The sequence below is a fragment of the Procambarus clarkii genome, chromosome 85 (genome assembly GCF_040958095.1).
Source record: "Procambarus clarkii isolate CNS0578487 chromosome 85, FALCON_Pclarkii_2.0, whole genome shotgun sequence".
In the NCBI taxonomy this organism is placed as follows: domain Eukaryota; kingdom Metazoa; phylum Arthropoda; class Malacostraca; order Decapoda; family Cambaridae; genus Procambarus; species Procambarus clarkii.
Window position 1 is genome coordinate 5,748,249 of NC_091234.1, and position 25,148 is coordinate 5,773,396.

Sequence of the window (25,148 nt, forward strand, 5' to 3'; positions counted from 1 at the left end):
GTGGTTGTGAAGCAGTGAAGATTTTTTTTTCTTTTAAAAATCGTGTATGAATAATTCTAAGTCCACGTGGACATAAATTCGGGTTAATTGAGATTAATTCGAATTTTCATGTCAGGTGAGCGCCCAATATACTATCCTTATTCGTTAGAACATATCAGTAATGCCATCATTATTTTAGCATCCAAAAAGTGTTATTTGATTTTTGCCGACTTAAACGAATTTTCGGAAAATTGTGTGGTTGTTATTTTGGACAGAGTCCTCTTTGATAATTTGTGATGTGTGATAACTTTGGTAAGCGTAATTAATTTGAATTCGCGGGTCAGGTGCAAGATCCGCATGCCGTTATGATTCCTCAGACTGTGGCAGTAATGTAATTCTAATTTTAAAGTAAGGAATGTCGAATTCAATTTTTTAGAATTAAGCGATTTTTTTTTAAATTTAGTTGGAGAAATCCTTAGTCCAGTTTTGTGTAAAATCTGAGTTTTTGCTGAAAATTCGAATTCTAATGTCAAGTGAGTAGCCCAGGAGTCATTATTATTAATTAGACTGTGCCGTTAACGTAAACCTTGTTCTCAAGTCCGTACAGGTAAAAAATGAATTTTAAGCGTTAAAGGGAAAAAGCGCTGGACTTGTGATTTAGCCAGGAACCCAAAACCACTAGCATAAGCGGTCACTTTGTTTCGTTACATTCCATCTTGCGTACGAGTATAGTATAATCATTATTAGTCCATCCATTTAATTTACTCCATTATATAAGTAGTCAATTATTTAATATAGTTTTCTTTAAATAATGGTTAAGGTAATATTTTTTTATTTTATATAGAGTGCGAGACTCAGTTTTAAGTGAAACGGTCGATTGTGCTTTTAGAAGATTTTAGTGTTACAATGCACGCTCTATGAAACAAGTGTTTAATTTATAGTAAACCGCATTTAGTAACAAATAATTTACTTAAAGTACAATGATTTTTAATTTTTTAAATGTTTAATTTTGTTTGGTAATCTTTTTTGTTAATAGAGTTCAGTTAGGGTAAGCTTTCCTTTCATCGCAGTAATTACAATTTTAGGTCGTATAAAAAGAGAAATGAATTTCATTCATTGGACGCCTGGGGTCAGGGTGACAACGACACTTGTCAAAATTGTGTAAACAACAGGGAGATGTAAGGCTACTCGTAGGATTAAGACATTCTTATTATACTTGTCATAACTCTGAGCACAAGACTGGACGCATGGACGATTTTTAAAGAGTTGTGTTGGTTTTTGTTGTAAATTATTTTATTGTTAATCATTTATGGAGACACGAGTTTCGTTGAATTTTCACTTTGATCCGACGACGGGGTTTAAAGTCATAGGTTTTGTGGAAATGGTTGACTCCAAGTATGGACAAGGCGCATAAGTAGACGGGGATCAAAGGATCTCTCAGGTAGACCAGGGAATGCCCAGGGTGGGACGACTGGTCCGGGTGGCCAGGGGAACGAGAGCCCTGGAGGATGAAGTAGAATGAACAATCAATATAAAACAAATGTTAAAGTAGATCCTTTAGTTAGAATTCATTAAAATTTTCCTAAAGGCAATGATATGGATTTGTTAACTATCCTTAACTCAGGTAGCAGATTTTGACCTTGCTCTGGGATTTTCCATCCTCCAACAAACCGAGAGTTATGCCTATGCTTCCGCCAGGTTGTTACCTGTCTTTTCCCAGGTCTGATTTGTTCATCTGTCCAGTTGATCCACCCACTTGTGAACTCCAATCTGTGAAGACCAAGGTGGGAGGCACGTTACACAAAGTCATCTTCCCCCCCCCCCCCCACCAGACGCAGTAACTCGTAAATTGTTTATGTAGGGTGAGTGACATTACACTAGTCACTCGACCGACACCTCACGCCACTAACGAGGTAGTCTAGGCCAGCATGCTATCTACAATGACGCAGTCACCGGATGTAAACGTCTTACACTATCCTGGGTAGCTGTCTCGACGTCACCGCCCCCCACCAGCTGCGTCGTCAAGACTGCAGGCAGACAGGAAGTGGAGTTTGAGAGGTCAAGAGAGGGAGCCAGCTAGTAGCAGTACTTATCATTCTCATCTCTAGATCCGTGGTTCTGTCGTCGGTTCTAACGGACAAGCAAAAAAGGCGGTCATAAGGCAAACGGCACGGTCCCCATAGAGTATAGCTGAATCGCCATAGACAAGGGGCAAAAGTTACCTCCTATGGCCCAAGTTCGATTCTACGAGAATAGACACAAATCGTGTTGATGGCTTAGTAGTCTTGTGACATCAACAAATGCCTGGGATACCATGAACCATCAGAAACGTCATGTTTAATTGGGTTTAAAACAAGGTTTCTTAATTGACTTCAGTGGAGGGGGGAGGGGGTTGTAACAGTCGAAGCTGTTTAAGAAAGATTGCTGTATTGAAGGTAGTGTGGATACACCCTTGTAAAAACATGCAGTGGAGTGGTAGTTATGCCTTGGAAAGTTGGAAAGGGTTCATCTCAGGAGATTAGAGCAGAGATGTGTAAGCAAGGATCACCAGCTTCTCCTTGTGGTTGAATTATCCTTTATGAGTAACTCAAGTATTAAAGTAACTGTAATTAATAACTTCTGTTGTCAAGTACTTTGATTAATTTAACGTCAGTTATGAATAAAGAATCAAATCCTCTTCTTTCGTTCAAGGGCAGATGACTCGGGCAGAACTGGCAACACCAGTCTTAAGTCTCAGCCTCTTGCTGAGACTAGCAAGAGGCTGGTCTCACCCCCCCCCCCTTCCACCTTCAACCTCCCTCTACTCCAAGACTCCATCTTACTTGTGTAAAGGAGGAAATGTATATGTTTATCTCTCAGAATGTTCGGTAATATGTTTATTGCTTGTGATGTGTGTCGTTGAAGGTATTAACACGATGTACTGAACGGGGTGAGAATAGCTTGAGCTACCTCATCCCTTTGTGTGTATTTTACCTCAATAAACTTATTTCAATTTCAATTCAAGACTCCATCTTGTTGTTAATTCAGCAATGTAGAGAAATTCAAGTTATCATTCAATATTGTATTTTATAATTTACCTGCTCAAGTATCTAGGTAATTTTCCAATTGTTTTGGAATGATGATTAAGTCGCCTTCAGCGATCAGTACAAGATTGATCTTTGCTAATCATCCTTCAAGATTAATTTGGCAACTAAGACTAGGTAAGTCTCTCAGCTTGAGAGAGCAGGCTAAGAGTTAGTGCGGTTTGGGGAGCGACGGGAGGAGGTGTCTGCTCCCTAGGGGGAGGTCAAGGTCACGACCTCTGGCCCAGGACTTTGTAGGGGGGTAAGATAAAAGTTTGTACATTAATGTATTGATTGATAACGTCATGCCATTAACCATATTAGGATATTGTCAGCTAGGAAGTGTTCCTTTATAACTAATTTGTGTTTTAATAAATTTGATTATTCATTTATACGTGTTTAGTGAGTTTTCCCTGAATTGTGTTTCATGATTATGCGGATGTTGAGATCCTTGGCTTTAGGCAGTAACACCATGGGTTCCCTGTAAGTTTCTGTATCGATTCAATAGATTCAGTGAGTTACATTTAATAATAAATTCATCCCTCCTATTCATAACTGAGGATCAAAATTCGGAGAATTATGTCTAATTGGCGGTTTCCTGTTTCATTGTCAATTACGGGGGTAATCAGGGTGGAGTGAATCAGTTAGTGGCAGTGGAATGTTCTAAAGTTCTCAAGAATTGCTGCTGGCTGATCAGGTACACTGCCTTGTTGGTGTAGTACTTAGGTAATCAAATACCTAGGTGACAAGGTGTTGACACTACTACAAGGTGTGACACTACAGGTTGCAGTGGTAACTCTGGGGGAACCCTAGAATAGTTAACTAATGGAGTGATAATGGAAAAAAGGAAGCCATTACCACCGGTCCCCGTTACAACTGATTTAACAGTTATATGAGGTGACACAGCTGAGTGACCCATTGTATGGGGGTCATCTACAGATGACTGAACCTTTGTATGGGTTGTTTCAGCTTAATTACCCACTTAATGGGGGAGCATCAGATGACTGATGTGCTGTATGGGGTGCCTAGGCTGACTGACCTGCTGTAAGGGGTGCCTAGGCTGACTGACCCGCTCTAAGGGGTGCCTAGGCTGACTGACCTGCTGTAAGGGGTGCCTAGGCTGACTGACCCGCTGTAAGGGGTGCCTAGGCTGACTGACCTGCTGTAAGGGGTGCCTAGGCTGACTGACCCGCTGTAAGGGGTGCCTAGGCTGACTGACCTGCTGTAAGGGGTGCCTCAGCTGACTGACCCGCTCTAAGGGGTGCCTAGGCTGACTGACCTGATGTAAGGGGTGCCTAGGCTGACTGACCTGCTGTAAGGGGTGCCTAGGCTGACTGACCCGCTGTAAGGGGTGCCTCAGCTGACTGACCCGCTCTAAGGGGTGCCTAGGCTGACTGACCTGCTGTAAGGGGTGCCTAGGCTGACTGACCTGCTGTAAGGGGTGCCTAGGCTGACTGACCCGCTGTAAGGGGTGCCTCAGCTGACTGTCCACCTGTAAGGGGTGCCTAGGCTGACTGACCCGCTGTAAGGGGTGCCTAGGCTGACTGACCTGCTGTAAGGGGTGCCTCAGCTGACTGTCCAGCTGTAAGGGGTGCCTAGGCTGACTGACCCGCTGCATGGGGTGCCTCAGCTGACTGTCCAGCTGTAAGGGGTGCCTAGGCTGACTGACCCGCTGCATGGGGTGCCTAGGCTGACTGTCCCGCTGCATAGGGTGCCTCAGCTGACTGACCGGAGAGACTGGAAAAACGTGCAGACTTTTCCACGAGGGGTGTGAGTGCACACCTACACTCTGGCACCATAACAGGAGGCCCGACAGCTGAGTAGAAAGCGCTTGTTATACGTAGTCCTAAGGTACCGAGTTCAATTCCCGGTGGAGGCAGAAGCAAATGGGCAGCGTTTCTTTCACTCTGAAGATTCTGTTCACCAGCAATACATAGGTACCTGGGAATTTGACAGCTGATACGAGCCGCTTCCTGGGGATGTGTAAGAAAAAGGAGGCCTGGTCGAGGACCGGGTCCCGGAGACGCTAAGCCCCGAAATCATCCCAAAATAACCTTAAGATAACCACACTCCACCAATCACAAACAGCAGTCAATCACTCCGCCACCGAGACAGACCATGATGGCGTGATAAAATTATAGTCATAAATACTATCTTTTACTTAACAGAATCTACAGAAAATATTAAAATTATTATCGCAGACAACCTAATTCAAAATTTTTAAATATTTATCTCATATTTATGTTATAATTAATAATTAAAATAATGCTAGTATCGGGGCGAGTGATACAACTCTCATAAGGCGAAACAAGTTACTGTGCTCGCACTTTTGAATGAATGAATGACAAATAGTAATTATAAAACTACCAAGATCGCCAGAGAGAGAAACAGAACAATAAGTTAGCGCTGATGGACATCTTTACGTTTCCACAGATCTCGACTAAGAGGACATGTTGCGGTTGGTATATAAAAGTGGTGGTTTGTTTGGCGGGCGTTCAGTAGCCAGGCGGGGCGGGCGGGGCCTCGCCACGTCTTCGGTGACGCTGGCAGAGAAGACGCTCAACCAGCCGCTCATGTCTACCCAGATGACACGGCCGGGCGGGATCGCCTCCTTCATGCGCCTACCAGTACACACCCACACTCAAGGTGAGCTTCCCTGGCAAGTCTCTCTTGCACCTCCCAGTACACACCCACACTCAAGGTGAGCTTCCCTGGCTAGTTTCTCCTGCACCTCCCAGTACACACCCACACTCAAGGTGAGCTTCTCTGGCAAGTCTCTCTTGCACCTCCCAGTACACACCCACACTCAAGGTGAGCTTCCCTGGCAAGTTTCTCCTGCACCTCCCAGTACACACCCACACTCAAGGTGAGCTTCTCTGGCAAGTCTCTCTTGCACCTCCCAGTACACACCCACACTCAAGGTGAGCTTCCCTGGCAAGTTTCTCCTGCACCTCCCAGTACACACCCACACTCAAGCTGAGATCTCTTCCCTGCGCCACTATTCCTCTTGTGTCATAATGAACACCTCTACTGACTGACCTTCTCTAACTTGCGTTTCAAGTATTAACAAATCAAAAACTTAGAAATCGGTAAATTTGTTCTATGGTGTATTAGCAAAGTTTTATTTTATACACGTCCAAATATTATGACACTTTTTATTGTGACAGAGATTGCTCAATTTATTCACAACATTCCTTCAATAGAACTGAACAGCAATTTTTTCTAAAGTAGTTAGTCGTTTAGACCTCTGTCCTTACCGCACCCTGTACTCGCCAACAAATTCAAAACGCTCGATAATTCAACAGCCAAATTCTTCATTTCTGAATTATATATATATGTCGTACCTAGTAGCCAGAACGCACTTCTCAGCCTACTATGCAAGGCCCGATTTGCCTAATAAGCCAAGTTTTCCTGAATTAATATATTTTCTCAATTTTTTTTCTTATGAAATGATAAAGCTACCCATTTCATTATGTATGAGGTCAATTTTTTTTAATTGGAGTTAAAATTAACGTAGATATATGACCGAACCTAACCAACCCTACCTAACCTAACCTAACCTATCTTTATAGGTTAGGTTAGGTTAGGTAGCCGAAAAAGTTAGGTTAGGTTAGGTTAGGTTGGTTAGGTAGTCGAAAAACAATTAATTCATGAAAACTTGGCTTATTAGGCAAATCGGGCCTTGCATAGTAGGCTGAGAAGTGCGTTCTGGCTACTAGGTACGACATATATATATATATATATATATATATACATATATATATATATGTCGTACCTAGTAGCCAGAACTCACTTCTCAGCCTACTATTCAAGGCCCGATTTGCCTAATAAGCCAAGTTTTCCTGAATTAATATATTTACTATAATTTTTTTCTTATGAAATGATAAAGCAACCCTTTTCTCTATGTATGAGGTCAATTTTTTTTTATTGGAGTTAAAATTAACGTAGATATATGACCGAACCTAACCAACCCTACCTAACCTAACCTAACCTATATTTATAGGTAAGGTTAGGTTAGGTAGCCAAAAAAAGCTAGGTTAGGTTAGGTTAGGAAGACGAAAAAACATTAATTCATGAAAACTTGGCTTATTAGGCAAATCGGGCCTTGAATAGTAGGCTGAGAAGTGCGTTCTGGCTATTAGGTACGACATATATATATATATATATATATATATATATATATATATATATATATATATATATATATATATATATATATATTAGGATATTTTGGTAGCAGTCTTTCCTGTAGACATATATTATTAAATATGACCGAAAAAGTAAGATTAATAATTCTAACACGAATTTTCTCAATCTTTCGTACATTTCTTTTACCTGTTGGAGGTAAATCAAAAATCAATTCTCCAAAATTCATTTTTATTTCTAGTCTGACGCGACACGAGCGCGTTTCGTAAAACTCATTACATTTTCAAAGACTTTAGTTTACAAATACACAACTGAATAGAACTTACGCATCTCCGATTTTATATCTACATTTTAGTGAGGTGGATGGGGTGAGGTGGCATTAAGAGGGTATTAATTTCATCAACACAAGACAGAACAAGAGGTGGCATTAATAGGGTATTAATTTCATCAACACAAGACAGAACAAGAGGTGGCATTAATAGGGTATTAATTTCATCAACACAAGACAGAACACGAAACAATGGGTATTGAATAGAAGTGTTTGTAGAAAGCCTATTGGTCCATATTTCTTGATGCTTCTATATTGGAGCGGAGTCTTGAGGTGGGTAGAATATAGTTGTGCATTAATTGGCTGTTGATTGCTGGTGTTGACTTCTTGATGTGTAGTGCCTCGCAAACGTCAAGCCGCCTGCTATCGCTGTATCTATCGATGATTTCTGCGTTGTTTACTAGGATTTCTCTGGCGATGGTTTGGTTGTGGGAAGAGATTATATGTTCCTTAATGGAGCCCTGTTGCTTATGCATCGTTAAACGCCTAGAAAGAGATGTTGTTGTCTTGCCTATATACTGGGTTTTTTGGAGCTTACAGTCCCCAAGAGGGCATTTGAAGGCATAGACGACGTTAGTCTCTTTTAATGCGTTCTGTTTTGTGTCTGGACAGTTTCTCATGAGTAGGCTGGCCGTCTTTCTGGTTTTATAGTAAATCGTCAATTGTATCCTCTGATTTTTGTCTGTAGGGATAACGTTTCTATTAATAATATCTTTCAGGACCCTTTCCTCCGTTTTATGAGCTGTGGAAAAGAAGTTCCTGTAAAATAGTCTAATAGGGGGTATAGGTGTTGTGTTAGTTGTCTCTTCAGAGGTTGCATGGCGTTTCACTTTCCTTCTTATGATGTCTTCGACGAAACCATTGGAGAAGCCGTTGTTGACTAGGACCTGCCTTACCCTACAGAGTTCTTCATTTCTTGAAGAACTCTGTAGGGTAAGAACTCAAGAAGAGTTCTTCTTGAAGAACTCCGAAGAAGTTCGAAGAAGGCCGAAGTGGGTTTCCAGGCTTGTGCGTCTTGACATTTCCATACGCATATCCAGGTTTATATTCCCCAATGATCTTTGGCAGGTGGAGTCCGGATTTCTTGGCGTTCACAGTTTCGATCAGTTTGTTGACCTTTGCTTTTAATTCGGCTGTAGTGTCCTTCGTTACCCTTTGGAACTTAGTTTGGTCAGAGAGTATGATGTTCATTTTCGCCAGATATTCGTCTTTTTTAAGAATGACATATATTGGCGACTTGTCACCTCTCCTGACAACTATCTCCTTGTTCTCACGAAGGCTTTTAGCTGCCGCTTTAAGCTCGGGGGACAGTATGGTGCTTCTGTAGTTGCCTCGATTCTTTCCTCCTTCTGCAATAAGTTCTGCTTGTAAGGTATCTTTGGTAGTGACCTTCTTTTGTGTCTCGAGGTCGAATATGTCGTCCAACAGAATTTCCAACTCTACTTTCCGGGCCATTTCACTCGGTCTGGATATAACATGACAGTTTATGCCCAGATTTAGGAGAGTGACTTGGTCCTCAGTGAGGTTAATTCCTGCAAGGTTCAGGAAGCCATCTCTTGGTCGTGGAATTGCCATAGGTCCTCCATATAATGTTGTTAGTTTCTTGATAATCCTTGTTTCAGTGCTGAGGTGATGTTGGTCTGTGAGGATGTCGAGGTGTTGTTCAATGCGGGTACGGATACTATGGTCGATGTTGCTATTTCTCCATTCGTTTGTAGCATGAAGTAGTTGCGTTTTGTTGTCTTTGATTTCATTCTCTGCCTTGTATATTTTACAGGAACTTCTTTTCCACAGAAGTGATTTTCGATTTACCTCCAACAGTGAAGCGTAATGTACGAAAGATTGAGAAAATTCGTGTTAGAATTATTAATCTTACTTTTTCGGTCATATTTAATAATATATGTCTACAGGAAAGACTGCTACCAAAATACACTAATATATATATATATATATATATATATATATATATATATATATATATATATATATATATATATATATATATATATATATATATATGTCGTACCTAGTAGCCAGAACTCACTTTTTGGCCTACTATTCATGGCCCGATTTGCCTAATAAGCCAAGTTTTCCTGAATTAATATATTTTTTCTAATTTTTTTCTTATGAAATGATAAAGCTACCTATTTCATTATGTATGAGGTCAATTTTTTTTTATTGGAGTTAAAATTAACGTAGATATATGACCGAACCTAACCAACCCTACCTAACCTAACCTAACCTATATTTATAGGTAAGGTTAGGTTAGGTAGCCAAAAAAGCTAGGTTAGGTTAGGTTAGGTTGGTTAGGTAGACGAAAAAACATTAATTCATGAAAACTTGGCTTATTAGGCAAATCGCGCCTTGAATAGTAGGCTGAGAAGTGCGTTCTGGCTATTAGGTACGACATATATATATATATATATATATATATATATATATATATATATATATATATATATATATATATTGTGACGGAAAAGTGTTGGAGTGTTGATGTTCGGCAGTCCTCCAATGGCAGGTGTCAAAGCCTGGTCACACTTAAAACAAAAATATAGACTGCTTGCCTGTTGTCTGTGGTAAGTGAGAGGGAGGAACACGTAAAACACAAAGTATGAACAATGAAACTTTAATATATTTACTTTAAACATATATGAAAATAAAGACAAATCTCGGGGAGTTAAAAATTCAATGAAATAATAAAGAACTGCAAAGACAATGTGAGACACAATAATACAAAAGAGAAAATTTAAAAATGGTGCTGAGAATATCGGCTATGGCTGAAACCTCCCTTCGTATACGAGCTAATGAGCTAGTATATCAGAGAGAGATGTCAACGCTAACAGCACAAGGAATATTCTGAAGTTGATAGCTGGTCAGGCTCAGACGTCGACTCGGGTAGAGGGCGCTTAGGTGCGGTGTGCAGGTGCACGGCTGCCGAGTCACCAATCAAGAGCAGGCAGGCTGGTGAAGGGTAGTTAGCTGGTTTGATGACGAGCCGGCGTGTGGAGGACGTGTGGACTGGGGGGATTTTGGGTACGTTTTGCCTCCTGGTCAAAACGTTTTGTGCTACTGGTGACGTATGTTGAATGTAGCATCTTGAATGTAGCATCTTGAATGTTGATTGTTCATACTTTGTGTTTTGCGTGTCTTCCCTTACGTTACCACAGACAAACAGGCAAGCAGTCTATTTTTTTTTTTTGTAAGTGTGACTAGTGAGATGGCACTTTCCGGGCCATCTCACTCGGAGAAATAGCAACATCGACGAAAGTCTCCGTACCCGCATTGAACAACACCTCGATATCCTCACAGACCGACATCATCTCATCACTGAAACAAGGATTATCAAGAAACTGACAACGTTATATGGAGGACCAATGGCAATTCCACGACCAGGAGATGGCTTCCTGAACCTTGCAGGAATTAACCTCACTGAGGACCAAGTCACTCTCCTAAATCTGAGTATAAACTGTCACGTTATGTCCAGACCGAATGAAATGGCCCGGAAAGTGGAGTTGGAAATTCTGTTGGACGACATATTCGACCTCGAGACACAAAAGGTCACTACCAAAGATACCTTACAAGCAGAACTTATTGCGGAAGGAGGAAAGAATCGAGGCAACTACAGAAGCACCATACTGTCCCCCGAGCTCAAAGCGGCAGCTAAAAGCCTTCGTGAGAACAAGGAGATAGTTGTCAGGAGAGGTGACAAGTCGCCAATATACGTCATTCTTAAAAAAGACGAATATCTGGCGAAAATGAACCTCATACTCTCTGACCAAACTAAATTCCAAAGGGTAACGAAGGACACTACAGCCGAATTGAAAGCAAAGGTCAACAAACTGATCGAAACTGTGAACGCCAAGGAATCCAGACTCCACCTGCCAAAGATTATTGGGGAATATAAACCTGGATATGCGTATGGAAATGTCAAGACACACAAGCCTGGAAAAATGCTATGCCCAAGATTACTATCCGAGTGCCTGCGGTGGGGTGGTTCAAATAGCCTCGGCTATCACCTCATTTTGTCCGGTCGTGATGGTCAAGTGGATTAAGGCGTCTTGTACATACCAGTTGCGTTGCTCCTGGGAGTATGGGTTCGAGTCACTTCTGGGGTGTGAGTTTTCAGTTGCATATTGTCCTGGGGACCATTCAGGCTTGTTCGCATTTGTGTTCCTCACGTGTGCCCCAAAGAATGAGGTGATTTGGTAAAATGCTATGCCCAAGATTACTATCCGAGTGCCGGCGGTGGGGTGGTTCAAATAGCCTCGGCTATCACCTCATTTTGTCCGGTCGTAATGGTCAAGTGGATTAAGGCGTCTTGTACATACCAGTTACGTTGCTCCTGGGAGTATTGGTTCGAGTCACTTCTGGGGTGTGAGTTTTCAGTTGCATATTGTCCTGGGGACCATTCAGGCTTGTTCGCATTTGTGTTCCTCACGTGTGCCCCAAAGAATGAGGTGATTTGGTAAAATGCTATGCCCAAGATTGCTATCCGAGTGCCGGCGGTGGGGTGGTTCAAATAGCCTCGGCTATCACCTCATTTTGTCCGGTCGTGATGGTCAAGTGGATTAAGGCGTCTTGTACATACCAGTTGCGTTGCTCCTGGGAGTATGGGTTCGAGTCACTTCTGGGGTGTGAGTTTTCAGTTGCATATTGTCCTGGGGACCATTCAGGCTTGTTCGCATTTGTGTTCCTCACGTGTGCCCCAAAGAATGAGGTGATTTGGTAAAATGCTATGCCCAAGATTACTATCCGAGTGCCGGCGGTGGGGTGGTTCAAATAGCCTCGGCTATCACCTCATTTTGTCCGGTCGTGATGGTCAAGTGGATTAAGGCGTCTTGTACATACCAGTTGCGTTGCTCCTGGGAGTATGGGTTCGAGTCACTTCTGGGGTGTGAGTTTTCAGTTGCATATTGTCCTGGGGACCATTCAGGCTTGTTCGCATTTGTGTTCCTCACATGTGCCCCAAAGAATGAGGTGATTTGGTAAAATGCTATGCCCAAGATTACTATCCGAGTGCCGGCGGTGGGGTGGTTCAAATAGCCTCGGCTATCACCTCATTTTGTCCGGTCGTGATGGTCAAGTGGATTAAGGCGTCTTGTACATACCAGTTGCGTTGCTCCTGGGAGTATGGGTTCGAGTCACTTCTGGGGTGTGAGTTTTCAGTTGCATATTGTCCTGGGGACCATTCAGGCTTCTTCGCATATATATATATATATATATATATATATATATATATATATATATATATATATATATATATATATATATATATATATATATATATATATATATAGGGACCCATAGCCTCGGAGAAGAAAATAAAGAGTACTCAGAGAAGACCTTGTGGATCCTCACTGAACACTTTGATATTTTCTTCTCCTACCACCCCCTATTCTTTTGATATGTATGTATATATATGTAACTTGATTTGAAAATATCATTGCTCAAAAAGGGTTACAACATTGGTTACATGCAGGGTACACCGCTGCTTGTCACAAGTTGTAGAGCCCCTCCAGCTCCTCAGATGGCGGGCAGGAACCATGGATACAGTGAGCATTTTCTCTCTGGATCGCCACACTAAGGCGCTGAAAGAGAAAATTGGCAGCTCTAGGGTCTCTAGTTGTTTCAATTAGTTTGGACCCCAGCTCCTTCAAAAAAAAACAGCAGCACTTTTACCCCAGGCACCAAGTGTCTCTGAGGCAATTTGGACAAAATTGTATTGATGATCAAGGTCTCTGTATTTACATGACTTGGCTGCTTCCCGGTGATTGGCAGCACGGCCTGCCTATGCAGCACTGAAGTCAACATAGGTGCTGGCTAAAGTTGAAACGCAAGTGTAGTCTCACACCAATTGTCTATCATTCTTCCAGGGGTTCACCATGATCCCATCTGGGCAACCCACAGCTTCATCAGAGTTGCGGGGCATTAGGTAACGGGTCTCTCTCTCTGCTGGACAACCAGCTGTGGTAAGGCTTCTCTTAATAATGACTTTAACCTCGCCGTGTCTTGCATGTCATCCTCCTGTCCTTTGGCAGAGAAGGCCATGCCGTCCGTACCTGTCGGCCTCTGCCTCGCTTCAATACACCTGCATTCAGTATGGATTGGGGCAGCGAAGCTTTACGCTGCCACAGCAATTCGGAGGGCCTGTGGAGTTAGACGAGCGCCGGTTGCTGACATTGGGGTTGCTAATAGGAAGTCATCTGAACTCATCGGAGCGATCCCAGTTGGATTGCTTATAGGCTTCAGAAGGCGGTGGTTGGGGGGGCTGGTCCTGCGAGAAAGAACCATTTGGTGGTGCAGTCTGTAAAGCTGGGATCATGTATCCCTGCCCATTGAATTAGGTGCTCAGGTAGGATTTCCTTCACCAAGTTGTCGGACACCATTGAAGAGGATGGCCTGTTTCCACTGTGAGTCGCTGAGAGAAAGGTTAAGGGCTTTTTCTAGCATTGATTTCAGCAAGCTGTCGTATTCTTCTAATTTAATATTACTGAAAGATGGCGAACATCTAAGAAAGTATGTCAGCCTGGGTGTGGGAAATTTTTACCCACCATATCTAATAATCATCTAAGAAATGTATAATTTCTATATCATATCTAAATCATATCAAAATCATATCTAAATTGTATCAAAATCATATTAGAATCATTAAAGATTCATTATAGCTTGATCCTGGATGACAATGGCACCATGAACACGTACGCAACAGGGGCCCTTTTGATGCCTACGTGACTTTGTACATGATCTTTCAAGGATCCAGAAGCTTCTAGAAGGACTTCTTAATTAAAAAACTATTGGAACATTTATTCAACATCCGGTAAGGATAATATCGAATCCTTATTAAGAATCAGTGGTACTTTCAAATACTACTTATAATCTTTAAATCTTATATCTAATTATATTATAATCACATCTTATCTTAATCATAAGTCTAGACTGTAAAAATAATCAATCAATATTCATAGAAGGCTACCGTGCTCAGAGAGCATGGCAGGGCGATGGGGGCAGTGAAGCGCCCACCAACAAAGCCCGGGGCACTCCGCGTTTGTTTACAAATGAGTGAACAAGTGACTGATCCTTAGCGAACATTACCAGCTCAAGGACACCTTATCTAACATTTTTATCGCCAGTGAATACTCTCTAGAACTGGGGGAGTACCTGGACAATATCTACAAGGAAAATCCTAGAACATTCACATAAAATAGAGTGTATAGTGGAGATCACGGTGACACGGTTTCCTCCACCTTCATTCTTTATCTTTATCATATCATTCTTCTGCAACGCAGTTAAAGAAAAATCACGTAGCAACGCTACCAGATCATCATACAGCAACGCTGTAGCAAAATATCGTGCCTAAACTCAACAAGAGAGAGTTAATCAGTCTGGCAAACTTGTCAGACAGGCACCCCGACTGGCAGAGAAGTATATTGAAGGTTATTTGGTATATGATTGGCCAATTGTATGCTTGTGTAGCTTTAATATCCTATAAATCTGTCTGTTGGTTAAAAAGCGAGGCTAAGCCTCACATATCAGTAAGTTTATTAAAATTGTAGTGTAGCTGTGAATCTTATCCAAGCACTGAACCTCATGAGTGTCCATTCTGTCAGAAAAGAATTCAGCCTCAATAAGTAAAAACCTCACAAGTGTCCATAGTTTTGGAAAAGATTCAGTCAAGCTAACTGTATAAATTGAATATGTCTGCATATATATTTGAATATATAAATTAAGTTATCAATTGTTTGCTTAGTTAATTTTTAAGTTATCATATAAGTTCATTTAATTGAATATAATTTCTAGTACTAAGTTAATAGTATTAAGACTACATTTAAGGTCATTTATTATACTTTTACAATTTAATTTGTTGTTTATAGTATAAGTACATATTGGCTGTTAAGTTATGGTACTAGGTTAGACTATGTACGTTTAAATCCCTGATTTAAACAGAGCCAGTGTTCAGTCAGATAACTGAATTTATCAAATCTTATCCTTGTATAAAATACAAGCTGATGTGAGATCCCTGTCTACAGGTGGATTGGAACTTCTATCAACATAGTCATTCACCCCACCTGTCCCTTACAGCCCACAGTTTGTCATTAGGAAAAGAGGATCTAGGATTTACAACCCTAGCTAGAGATTTTAGTTGAATTAATTTGCAGACAGTAAATTTTTAATTTAGTTCAGTACAAGTCCCTGGTAGTCTCCTCTTATATCAATCCCAGCAGGTTTTTCCCAAATTAATGGTCCTTCGAACCTAGATAATAATGGTCCTTTATACCTAGATATTTATGATCATTCGTTTACCGAATATTTCAATGCCAAATACATAAGAAACTTCTTGATTTTGCATTGGAATAATTCTTACATATTCTAGCCTAACCTAGCTATCAGCCAATATTTATCATAGCTATATATCTAAGTAAACAAATAGTTTGCAGTGGCTTAAGCCACCATATCCATTAACTAGTAAGCATTCATAACAAACTGATATTGTTTTGTGTTAAGAAACAACAGTACTTAAGTATATCAGTGTCACAGACACAACTGCATCTTAATCATAAATATCAATTATCTACCTCATTGTGGTAACATTACATATATATTTAAGTGTATTATCTTGCATTATCTCTAATCTACTGATTTTCAGAGCTGCTCATTACATAATATTCTTTAAAAAAGTGTTATCATCACTGTAAGAGCATCATTACAATCTATCTATAATCAACTATATCATACCCTATTCCAGGTAAAACCAGTAGACATTCTACTGTATTTTATCAAACAATTATTATGGTAACAGATTTTGTAATAACTTTGCAAAAATAGTGCCATTTACTATTTTTAAAAAATTATTACAAGATTTACCAACTTGGTGCATTCGTGCATTCGGGTCACAAATCAAATTATTACAATACTTTTGATAATTGAACACCTGCTACAACCAGATTCCAGGGAGGAAATGAAGGACGATCTTTGGAATCATTACCTAAGTAGACAGGAAAGCTCATTTATCAAAATACATTAACATCATACATATTTATCAGAAAAAAGAGAAAAATCTCGGAATCTCCGAAACTCGGAAAAGGTCAAAATGACTAACAGTATTCCACCAGCAGCTGAAACAGGAAATAGGAGGACACTTAATGGTCTGCAAAATCACCTAACTCAACTGATTGACAAATGTCAAAAGTTGGCTAGACAACCATCTCCTGATTTAATAATTCTGAATACCAGAGTAAAAGCAGCTGTGGATAAGTATGAACAAATCAAACGCCATGCAGAGATTTATCTAACAGAAATGGCTAATGCAGATTTAACCCGAAAGGAACTTCAGGAAATTGTCGTTGAAATGACAATGTATGAAGATAAAATCCAAGATCAACTTGATCCTTTAATCAAACAAATATCTCAAGCAGGAACCCAATCCAATGTGAGCTCATCCACTCAACAGAGCAATGCAACTATAACACATATAGCCGCAGAGCTCCCAAAGGTACAATTACCATATTTTGAGGGCAAGGATGAAGACGATTGGGATACCTTCTGGAGACACTTTGATTCTATAATAAACTCCAAGCCCTCTCTCAAAAAGGCGACAAAGTTTCAATATTTGCAAGGCCAGTTACTGGGAGAGGCAAGGCAGGTCATTGCTAATTTGTCATTAACGGATGATGATTACGACCATGCCTTACAGTTGTTACAAGATAACTACAGTGATAAGGAGACTGCAATTGCACGTCTCTCGTACAAATTATTGGATTTACCCTCTCCAAATAAAAGTTATGAGTCACTACAATCATTTCGATTGTCTATAGAATCAATCATCAAAGCCCTCAGTACAAAAGTACCTGTAGGTGATGCAGAGTGGCTTATAAAGTTAATCATTCAAAGGAAACTCCCAAATGAGGTCATAGACAGCCTATGCACTCATTATAACACCAACATCTTATCACAAAGCCAAATCATTGATGGACTTCGAGCTTACGTACAAAGATTACGAAGCCGAGGAAAACTTAGATCTCAAGAAAAAATCCCCAAAGGTGAATCCACGGACAAAAATAAAAATGTCCAAAATGGCAGTCAAAAATCAAGGCAACAAAATTCCTCTTCTGCAAAGTGGAAAAAGAATAATGTTGGCTCTTATGCTATATCTCCCACAGTTAACAGAACTGTAGGAAACCAAGCTCCTAAGACAGATAAGACAAAAGGAGCTACAAGTGCCCCAAAATGTTTATTCTGTCAAGAAGCACATACCATTTATCAATGCACAGTTTATGTAGGCCGTGCCAGTCGAATCGATCGACTGAAATCTCTGAACAGGTGCATCCGTTGTCTACGGAAGCACGATACTAGTGAGTGTATCACTCAATTGCAGAACTGCCAATATTGTCATAAAAGTGTACATCACACAGCACTCTGTGGTGATATTAACACTCAATCCAGATCACAGACTTCCAATAATCAACCTGCATCTCAGGCAAAGCCCAAAGATGATAATACCACAACAGCCGTACAATTCTGTACAGTAATGAGCAATGTCAACGACTTGGATACAGAAATTGTTACAACAGCCATATTGCCTACTGCACAGCTAGAACTATGCAATCAAGGAATTTGTATTCCAACTAGAGGCTTTTTTGATCAAGGGTCACAGAAAACCTTTATCAGTAAAAAGATGGCAGAAGATTTACAACTTAAATCTTCAAAGCAAGTATCTACATCCATATCAGGGTTTTTTACTAATTCTGGTCGTAGAACCTTTCCAGTAGTAAAACTCAATGTCTGTCTAGGTACATCCCAAAGGACAGTAGAAGCCATAGTAGTTGATAAAATTCCTACTGAAATGGAAGTGACTGGTCTGACAGCAACTATTAAATTCCTAAAAGAAAAAGGAATACAATTAGCAGATCCTCTGCTTGAGTCTGACTACATAGGGGATATCGGAATCCTGATTGGAGCTGACTACTATCATCGATTCATTCTGGGATCAGAAGAATCTATGGGTATGAATATACTCAAATCAGCAGGAGGCATATTGATGACAGGACCTATACTAGATCTTGAACCTTCAACTCCTGAAAAATCACATCATACAGAAACTGTAATAGTGGCATGACTAGGCAAAGAACAGTCACCACTTAAAATCCCCCACATGATTGATGATGGATTAGAATCTGTACCTCAATTGTGGGAACTTGATGCCATAGGAATAATTCCTGAACAACCAAGTCCTGATGATGTCTGTGCATATAATCAATACTTAGAAACTGTACAGTACTATGATGGACAGTACTGGGTAAGGCTACCATGGAAAATCAACCATAAAACCTTACCTACCAATTATCACATGGCTTATAGTCAATTTAAATCGCAACTAGCAAAGCTAAGAAAAAGGCCTGAGCATTTAAAACTCTATCATGAGATTATTGCTCAACAATTAAAGAATAAATTCATCGAAGTCGTGAAACATGACAATAAGCAAACAGGCCATTTTTTACCACACATGGCTGTAATGAGAGAATCAAAAACGACTCCTTTACGGATAGTTTTTAATTGTAGCTCTAAATCTGGACCCCAAGGAACCAGTCTAAATGATTGTTTGCAAACAGGTCCAAGTCTAACTCAGAAATTGTATGACATACTGTTGAAGTTTAGACTTAACAAATATGCGTATTCAGCAGATATAAGTAAGGCCTTTCTAAGAGTTGGCTTGCAGGAAGAAGATAGAGACTTCACTAAGTTTCTATGGGTAGAGAACCCAGAAGATGTCAATAGTCCTGTAGTGACTTTCAGATTCTCATCAGTTCTTTTTGGCGCGACAAGCAGTCCATTTCTGTTGCAAGCAACTCTAGATACTCATCTGAAGAAATCATCAAGTCCCTGTAAGACTGAAATCAGTCAAAATCTATATGTAGATAATTTTCAAGGGACAGTTAACAGTACTACTGAACTGTTACAATTATATCAAGAGGCCAACAAGGAGCTACAAGGTGCCAACATGCCACTACAATCTTGGGCCTCTAATAATGCAACATTGAATAATCAAATAGCAAGAGATTACCCTGAATATCACGTACCAGAATCACAAAAGGTGTTAGGTATGGATTGGGATTTAATCTCGGACACAATATCGATCAAATCTGTGCCGGTAAATTACAACATCACTACAAAAAGGGATTTGCTTTCACAAGTTAGCAAAGTATTCGACCCACTTGGTCTACTAAATCCTTTGACTATCAAGTGGCGTTTATTGGTGCAACAAGCATGGAAAGCTAAGGTTGGTTGGGATGATCCACTACCAATCCAGTTACAAAAAGCTTGGATGGAAGTGGCTCAAGAACAAACTTTAGTTGAAAAGATAATCTTTCCGAGACACATAGTCGAGGAAAATGAAGAAGTATCACTACATGTATTCGCAGACTCGTCAGCCAAAGCTTTTGGAGCTTGTGCTTACTTAGTGACTTCTAATCAATCATATCTTATCACCTCTAAGGCCAGAGTCGCTCCATTAAAAAAGAGGACTTTGCCTCAGATGGAACTAACAGCACTGCTAACTGGTACACGCTTAGCTGTGCATATCAAACAAGTCTTGTCTACCATGAACATCAAGGATGTCATCATATGGTCTGACAATGAAGCTGTCTTACAATGGGTACGAAACGACAACTGTCCAACTCCATATGTAAAAAATCGCGTCTCGGAAATTAAAGAAATTTCCGCAGGCTTTCAATTGTTGCATGTACCAACAAAGGATAATCCAGCTGATCTCTTATCAAGAGGTATGACATTTAAACAGTTTGCAAAGGCAGATATTTGGTTTTATGGGCCTCGATGGTTAGTGAATGGTAGTTGGCCTGAACAAAAGCCACACGTCATTACGACACAAACCATAACTACCACCAGGCAGCAAGCTCAAATATCAGTCTTGGATTGTACTCGTTACTCCTCGCTCATCAAATTAATCAATGTAACACAGAACGTGTTTCAATATCTCAGGAAAAAAGGTATAAAATACACTTTTCCTGATGCACTTACCTATTGGGTAAGACAAGCCCAGAGAGAAACTTATGGGAATAACTATGAAAATCTTCCGCATAAGTTAAAACACAATCTCGGTCTGTGGATAGACCAAGAAAATCACAACATTCTGCGTTGTGGAGGGAGACTTAAACACGCAGATATCAATCTAGATACCGTGCATCCATGGCTTTTACCAAAAAATCATTGGATCACAAGGTTGATTGTGTTGCATACACATCAACAAATCATCAAACATGGAGGAGTGTTAGACACACTCACACAAATCAGACAGCAGTACTGGATTCCTCAGGGAAGACAGTCAGTCAAATCAATCTTGAAGAATTGCATGATATGCCGAAGGTACGATGCAAGAACTTGCTCTTATCCAGGGCCACCACCCCTGCCAAAGGAACGAGTGGTCCATCTACAACCTTTCGAAACGACAGGAGTAGATTATACAGGAGCAATATATCTAACAGGGACTGCAGATAAGCAACCTATCAAGGCATACATCTGTCTGTTCACCTGTGCTACCACCAGGGCAGTACATCTAGAGGTAACACCCGACATGACTGCTCAATCATTTATTCAAGCTTTCCGCAGATTCGCAGCACGCCGATCATGCCCTAAGCTGATGATTTCAGATAACGGAGCAAACTTGGTAGCTGGAGAAGCATGTCTACGGGAAATCTGTTCCCATCCTGCAGTTACTTCCACACTGGAACAGCGTCATTGCAGATGGAAATTTATCCCTCCGAGAGCCCCATGGCACGGAGGATTTTATGAACGGTTAATAGGAACTGTAAAAAGATCCTTGAGAAAATCTCTACACCGTCAGAAAATCAATCTTCAAGAACTCCAGACAGTAATCACGGAAGTAGAATCAAGGGTGAATAACCGGCCGTTGACTTACTTGTCTGAGGATCCTACTCAACATGAGCCATTAAGTCCTGCCCACCTAATGTATGGAAGACTTCTGACTCCAGTACCATCTCTAGTGGATGATGAGATCAGAGATCCCTCATATGTGGGTCAGAGCGAGTTGGTTCAGGGGTATAAGCATCTGTCTAGCATAATCCAAAAATGGAATGATGTTTGGACAAAAGAATATCTTACATCTCTACGAGAACATCACTATGGGGCCAATGTCCCACATAATATATCTAATCTCCAACCTGGCGATATTGTCTTGGTAGACAGTGATGGCCCTAGGGCTGACTGGCCATTAGGTAAAGTTGTCTCAGTCCATCCAGATAGTCAGGGGATTTTGAGAATAGTCAAAATCCTGTCCAAAGGAACAACTTCCCTGAAGACATTGGACAAACTCATCCACATGGAATCAGTGAGCCAGCTGCAGTTAGATCCTGAGAGACCTCAAGACACTCTAACTCCACAAGACCCACTGACTCCTAACAGACACAATCGTCCACAACGGACAGCAGCAGAAAAGTGCAAGAAAAATCTGCACTTGTATTATCAATCCAATGGAGAGTAAATAAATACATATGGTTACTATTGTCCTAAGTATTGGACTCTGTGCCAGTTCTCTCCCTCTGGAAGATGTGGGAAATTTTTACCCACCATATCTAATAATCATCTAAGAAATGTATAATTTCTATATCATATCTAAATCATATCAAAATCATATCTAAATCGTATCAAAATCATATTAGAATCATTAAAGATTCATTATAGCTTGATCCTGGATGACAATGGCACCATGAACACGTACGCAACAGGGGCCCTTTTGATGCCTACGTGACTTTGTACATGATCTTTCAAGGATCCAGAAGCTTCTAGAAGGACTTCTTAATTAAAAAACTATTGGAACATTTATTCAACATCCGGTAAGGATAATATCGAATCCTTATTAAGAATCAGTGGTACTTTCAAATACTACTTATAATCTTTAAATCTTATATCTAATTATATTATAATCACATCTTATCTTAATCATAAGTCTAGACTGTAAAAATAATCAATCAATATTCATAGAAGGCTACCGTGCTCAGAGAGCATGGCAGGGCGATGGGGGCAGTGAAGCGCCCACCAACAAAGCCCGGGGCACTCCGCGTTTGTTTACAAATGAGTGAACAAGTGACTGATCCTTAGCGAACATTACCAGCTCAAGGACACCTTATCTAACATTTTTATCGCCAGTGAATACTCTCTAGAACTGGGGGAGTACCTGGACAATATCTACAAGGAAAATCCTAGAACATTCACATAAAATAGAGTGTATAGTGGAGATCACGGTGACACGGTTTCCTCCACCTTCATTCTTTATCTTTATCATATCATTCTTCTGCAACGCAGTTAAAGAAAAATCACGTAGCAACGCTACCAGATCATCATACAGCAACGCTGTAGCAAAATATCGTGCCTAAACTCAACAAGAGAGAGTTAATCAGTCTGGCAAACTTGTCAGACAGGCACCCCGACTGGCAGAGAAGTATATTGAAGGTTATTTGGTATATGATTGGCCAATTGTATGCTTGTGTAGCTTTAATATCCTATAAATCTGTCTGTTGGTTAAAAAGCGAGGCTAAGCCTCACATATCAGTAAGTTTATTAAAATTGTAGTGTAGCTGTGAATCTTATCCAAGCACTGAACCTCATGAGTGTCCATTCTGTCAGAAAAGAATTCAGCCTCAATAAGTAAAAACCTCACAAGTGTCCATAGTTTTGGAAAAGATTCAGTCAAGCTAACTGTATAAATTGAATATGTCTGCATATATATTTGAATATATAAATTAAGTTATCAATTGTTTGCTTAGTTAATTTTTAAGTTATCATATAAGTTCATTTAATTGAATATAATTTCTAGTACTAAGTTAATAGTATTAAGACTACATTTAAGGTCATTTATTATACTTTTACAATTTAATTTGTTGTTTATAGTATAAGTACATATTGGCTGTTAAGTTATGGTACTAGGTTAGACTATGTACGTTTAAATCCCTGATTTAAACAGAGCCAGTGTTCAGTCAGATAACTGAATTTATCAAATCTTATCCTTGTATAAAATACAAGCTGATGTGAGATCCCTGTCTACAGGTGGATTGGAACTTCTATCAACATAGTCATTCACCCCACCTGTCCCTTACAGCCCACAGTTTGTCATTAGGAAAAGAGGATCTAGGATTTACAACCCTAGCTAGAGATTTTAGTTGAATTAATTTGCAGACAGTAAATTTTTAATTTAGTTCAGTACAAGTCCCTGGTAGTCTCCTCTTATATCAATCCCAGCAGGTTTTTCCCACACTGGGAAGGGACAAGCATCTGGGGATGAGGTAGAGTGCATCTTGAGCATCGATGTCTTCAGTCCTCTAGTTCATCCTCTTCAAGTCAATGATCTTCTTTCTAAGGACCTCGTTGATGGCATTCCCTCCAAGAGGGGCACCTAGGAGTGTGCTGTCCTCAGAGTTGGTTACATGAATATCAGGCAAAACAACCTTTATTCACTCTATTATATGCTGGTTGGTGGAGGTCATTTCGCACTTGGAAGAGTTCAAGGTGAGGCCTAAACTTGCTGGATTGACACTCCTTACCACAGAGTTTATTCAAAGTAATGTCTTTAATGAACCTATGTTTCCGTTACCTAAAACGTGTTGCAAACATGTTGGGATGGGGTATGTAAATTGTCGAGACGAGTATAAAACGTGTCGGGATGGATATAAAACGAGTGGGGACAGGTATAACACAGGTAAAAAACGTGCCATGACGGGTAATAACCATGTCAAGACGGGTATAACATGTGTTAGAACCGGTATAAAATTTGTCTATATTGGTATAAAACTTGTTGGTATGGGTTTAAAACGTGTCAGGATGGGTATATAATGTGCTTGGATGGGTATATGTGTCGGGACGGGAATTAAAAGTGTCTGAACGAGTAGAGAACGTGTTGGGACAGGTATAAAATGTGAATGGTGTTGCAGGTTTGGACGCGTGCTTCGTGGGCGTGCCACTGGACACAGGAAGTAGCAACAAGAGCGGCGCGCGCTTCGGTCCCCGCCAGATGCGCTGCGAGTCTCCCATGCGGCCCTTCAACCAGGCCACGGGGGCCAGCCCCTTCACCAGCCTCAATGTGGCCGACCTCGGCGACGTCTGGGTCAACATTTTCAAGTAACCAACGTGTCATCATCCATGACTCATGTTGTGTCATTCGCTTTATCTCATGTTATGCCATCCGCTCTGACTCATGCTGAGTCATATGCTCTGACTCTTGTATTAACCTAGTTGTGCTTGCGGGGGTTGAGTTTTGCTCTTTCGGCCCGCGTCTCAACTGTCAATCAACTATTACTAACTACTAACTAACTATATAATTTTACACACAAACACACACACACACACACACATACAACCAAGAAACTGCTCCATAACAGCTGTCTAACTCCCAAATACCTATTTAATGCTAGGTAACAGGGGCATTCAGAGTGAAAGAAACTTGGCCAATTTGTTTCTGCCTCGACCGGGAATCAAAGCCGGGCCACAGAATTACGAGTCCTGCACGCTGTCCACTCAGCTACCAGACCCCCATCTACTGGTGTGTCATCCACTCTGACTTATGTTGTGCCATCTGCTCTTGACTCATGTTGTGTCATGTGCTGTGA

At 40.6% G+C, this 25,148-nt stretch overlaps 1 protein-coding gene and 1 long non-coding RNA gene across 5 annotated transcripts in view; both read left to right on the forward strand.

Annotated features, from left to right (window-relative positions):
• Nucleotides 1-25,148, forward strand: part of LOC138358657 (uncharacterized) — a 366,187-nt gene that overhangs the window by 138,190 nt on the left and 202,849 nt on the right. The window lies entirely within an intron of this gene.
• Nucleotides 5,479-25,148, forward strand: part of LOC123750882 (guanidinobutyrase-like) — a 161,147-nt gene continuing 141,477 nt past the window's right edge. For all 3 annotated transcript variants that reach the window (XM_069316722.1, XM_069316723.1, XM_069316724.1), the window contains exons 1-2: nucleotides 5,479-5,687; nucleotides 24,474-24,660. In XM_069316722.1, the coding sequence (XP_069172823.1) occupies nucleotides 5,492-5,687; nucleotides 24,474-24,660 (383 nt within the window). In that variant the 5' untranslated portion in view covers nucleotides 5,479-5,491. The remainder of the gene's footprint in view (nucleotides 5,688-24,473; nucleotides 24,661-25,148) is intronic.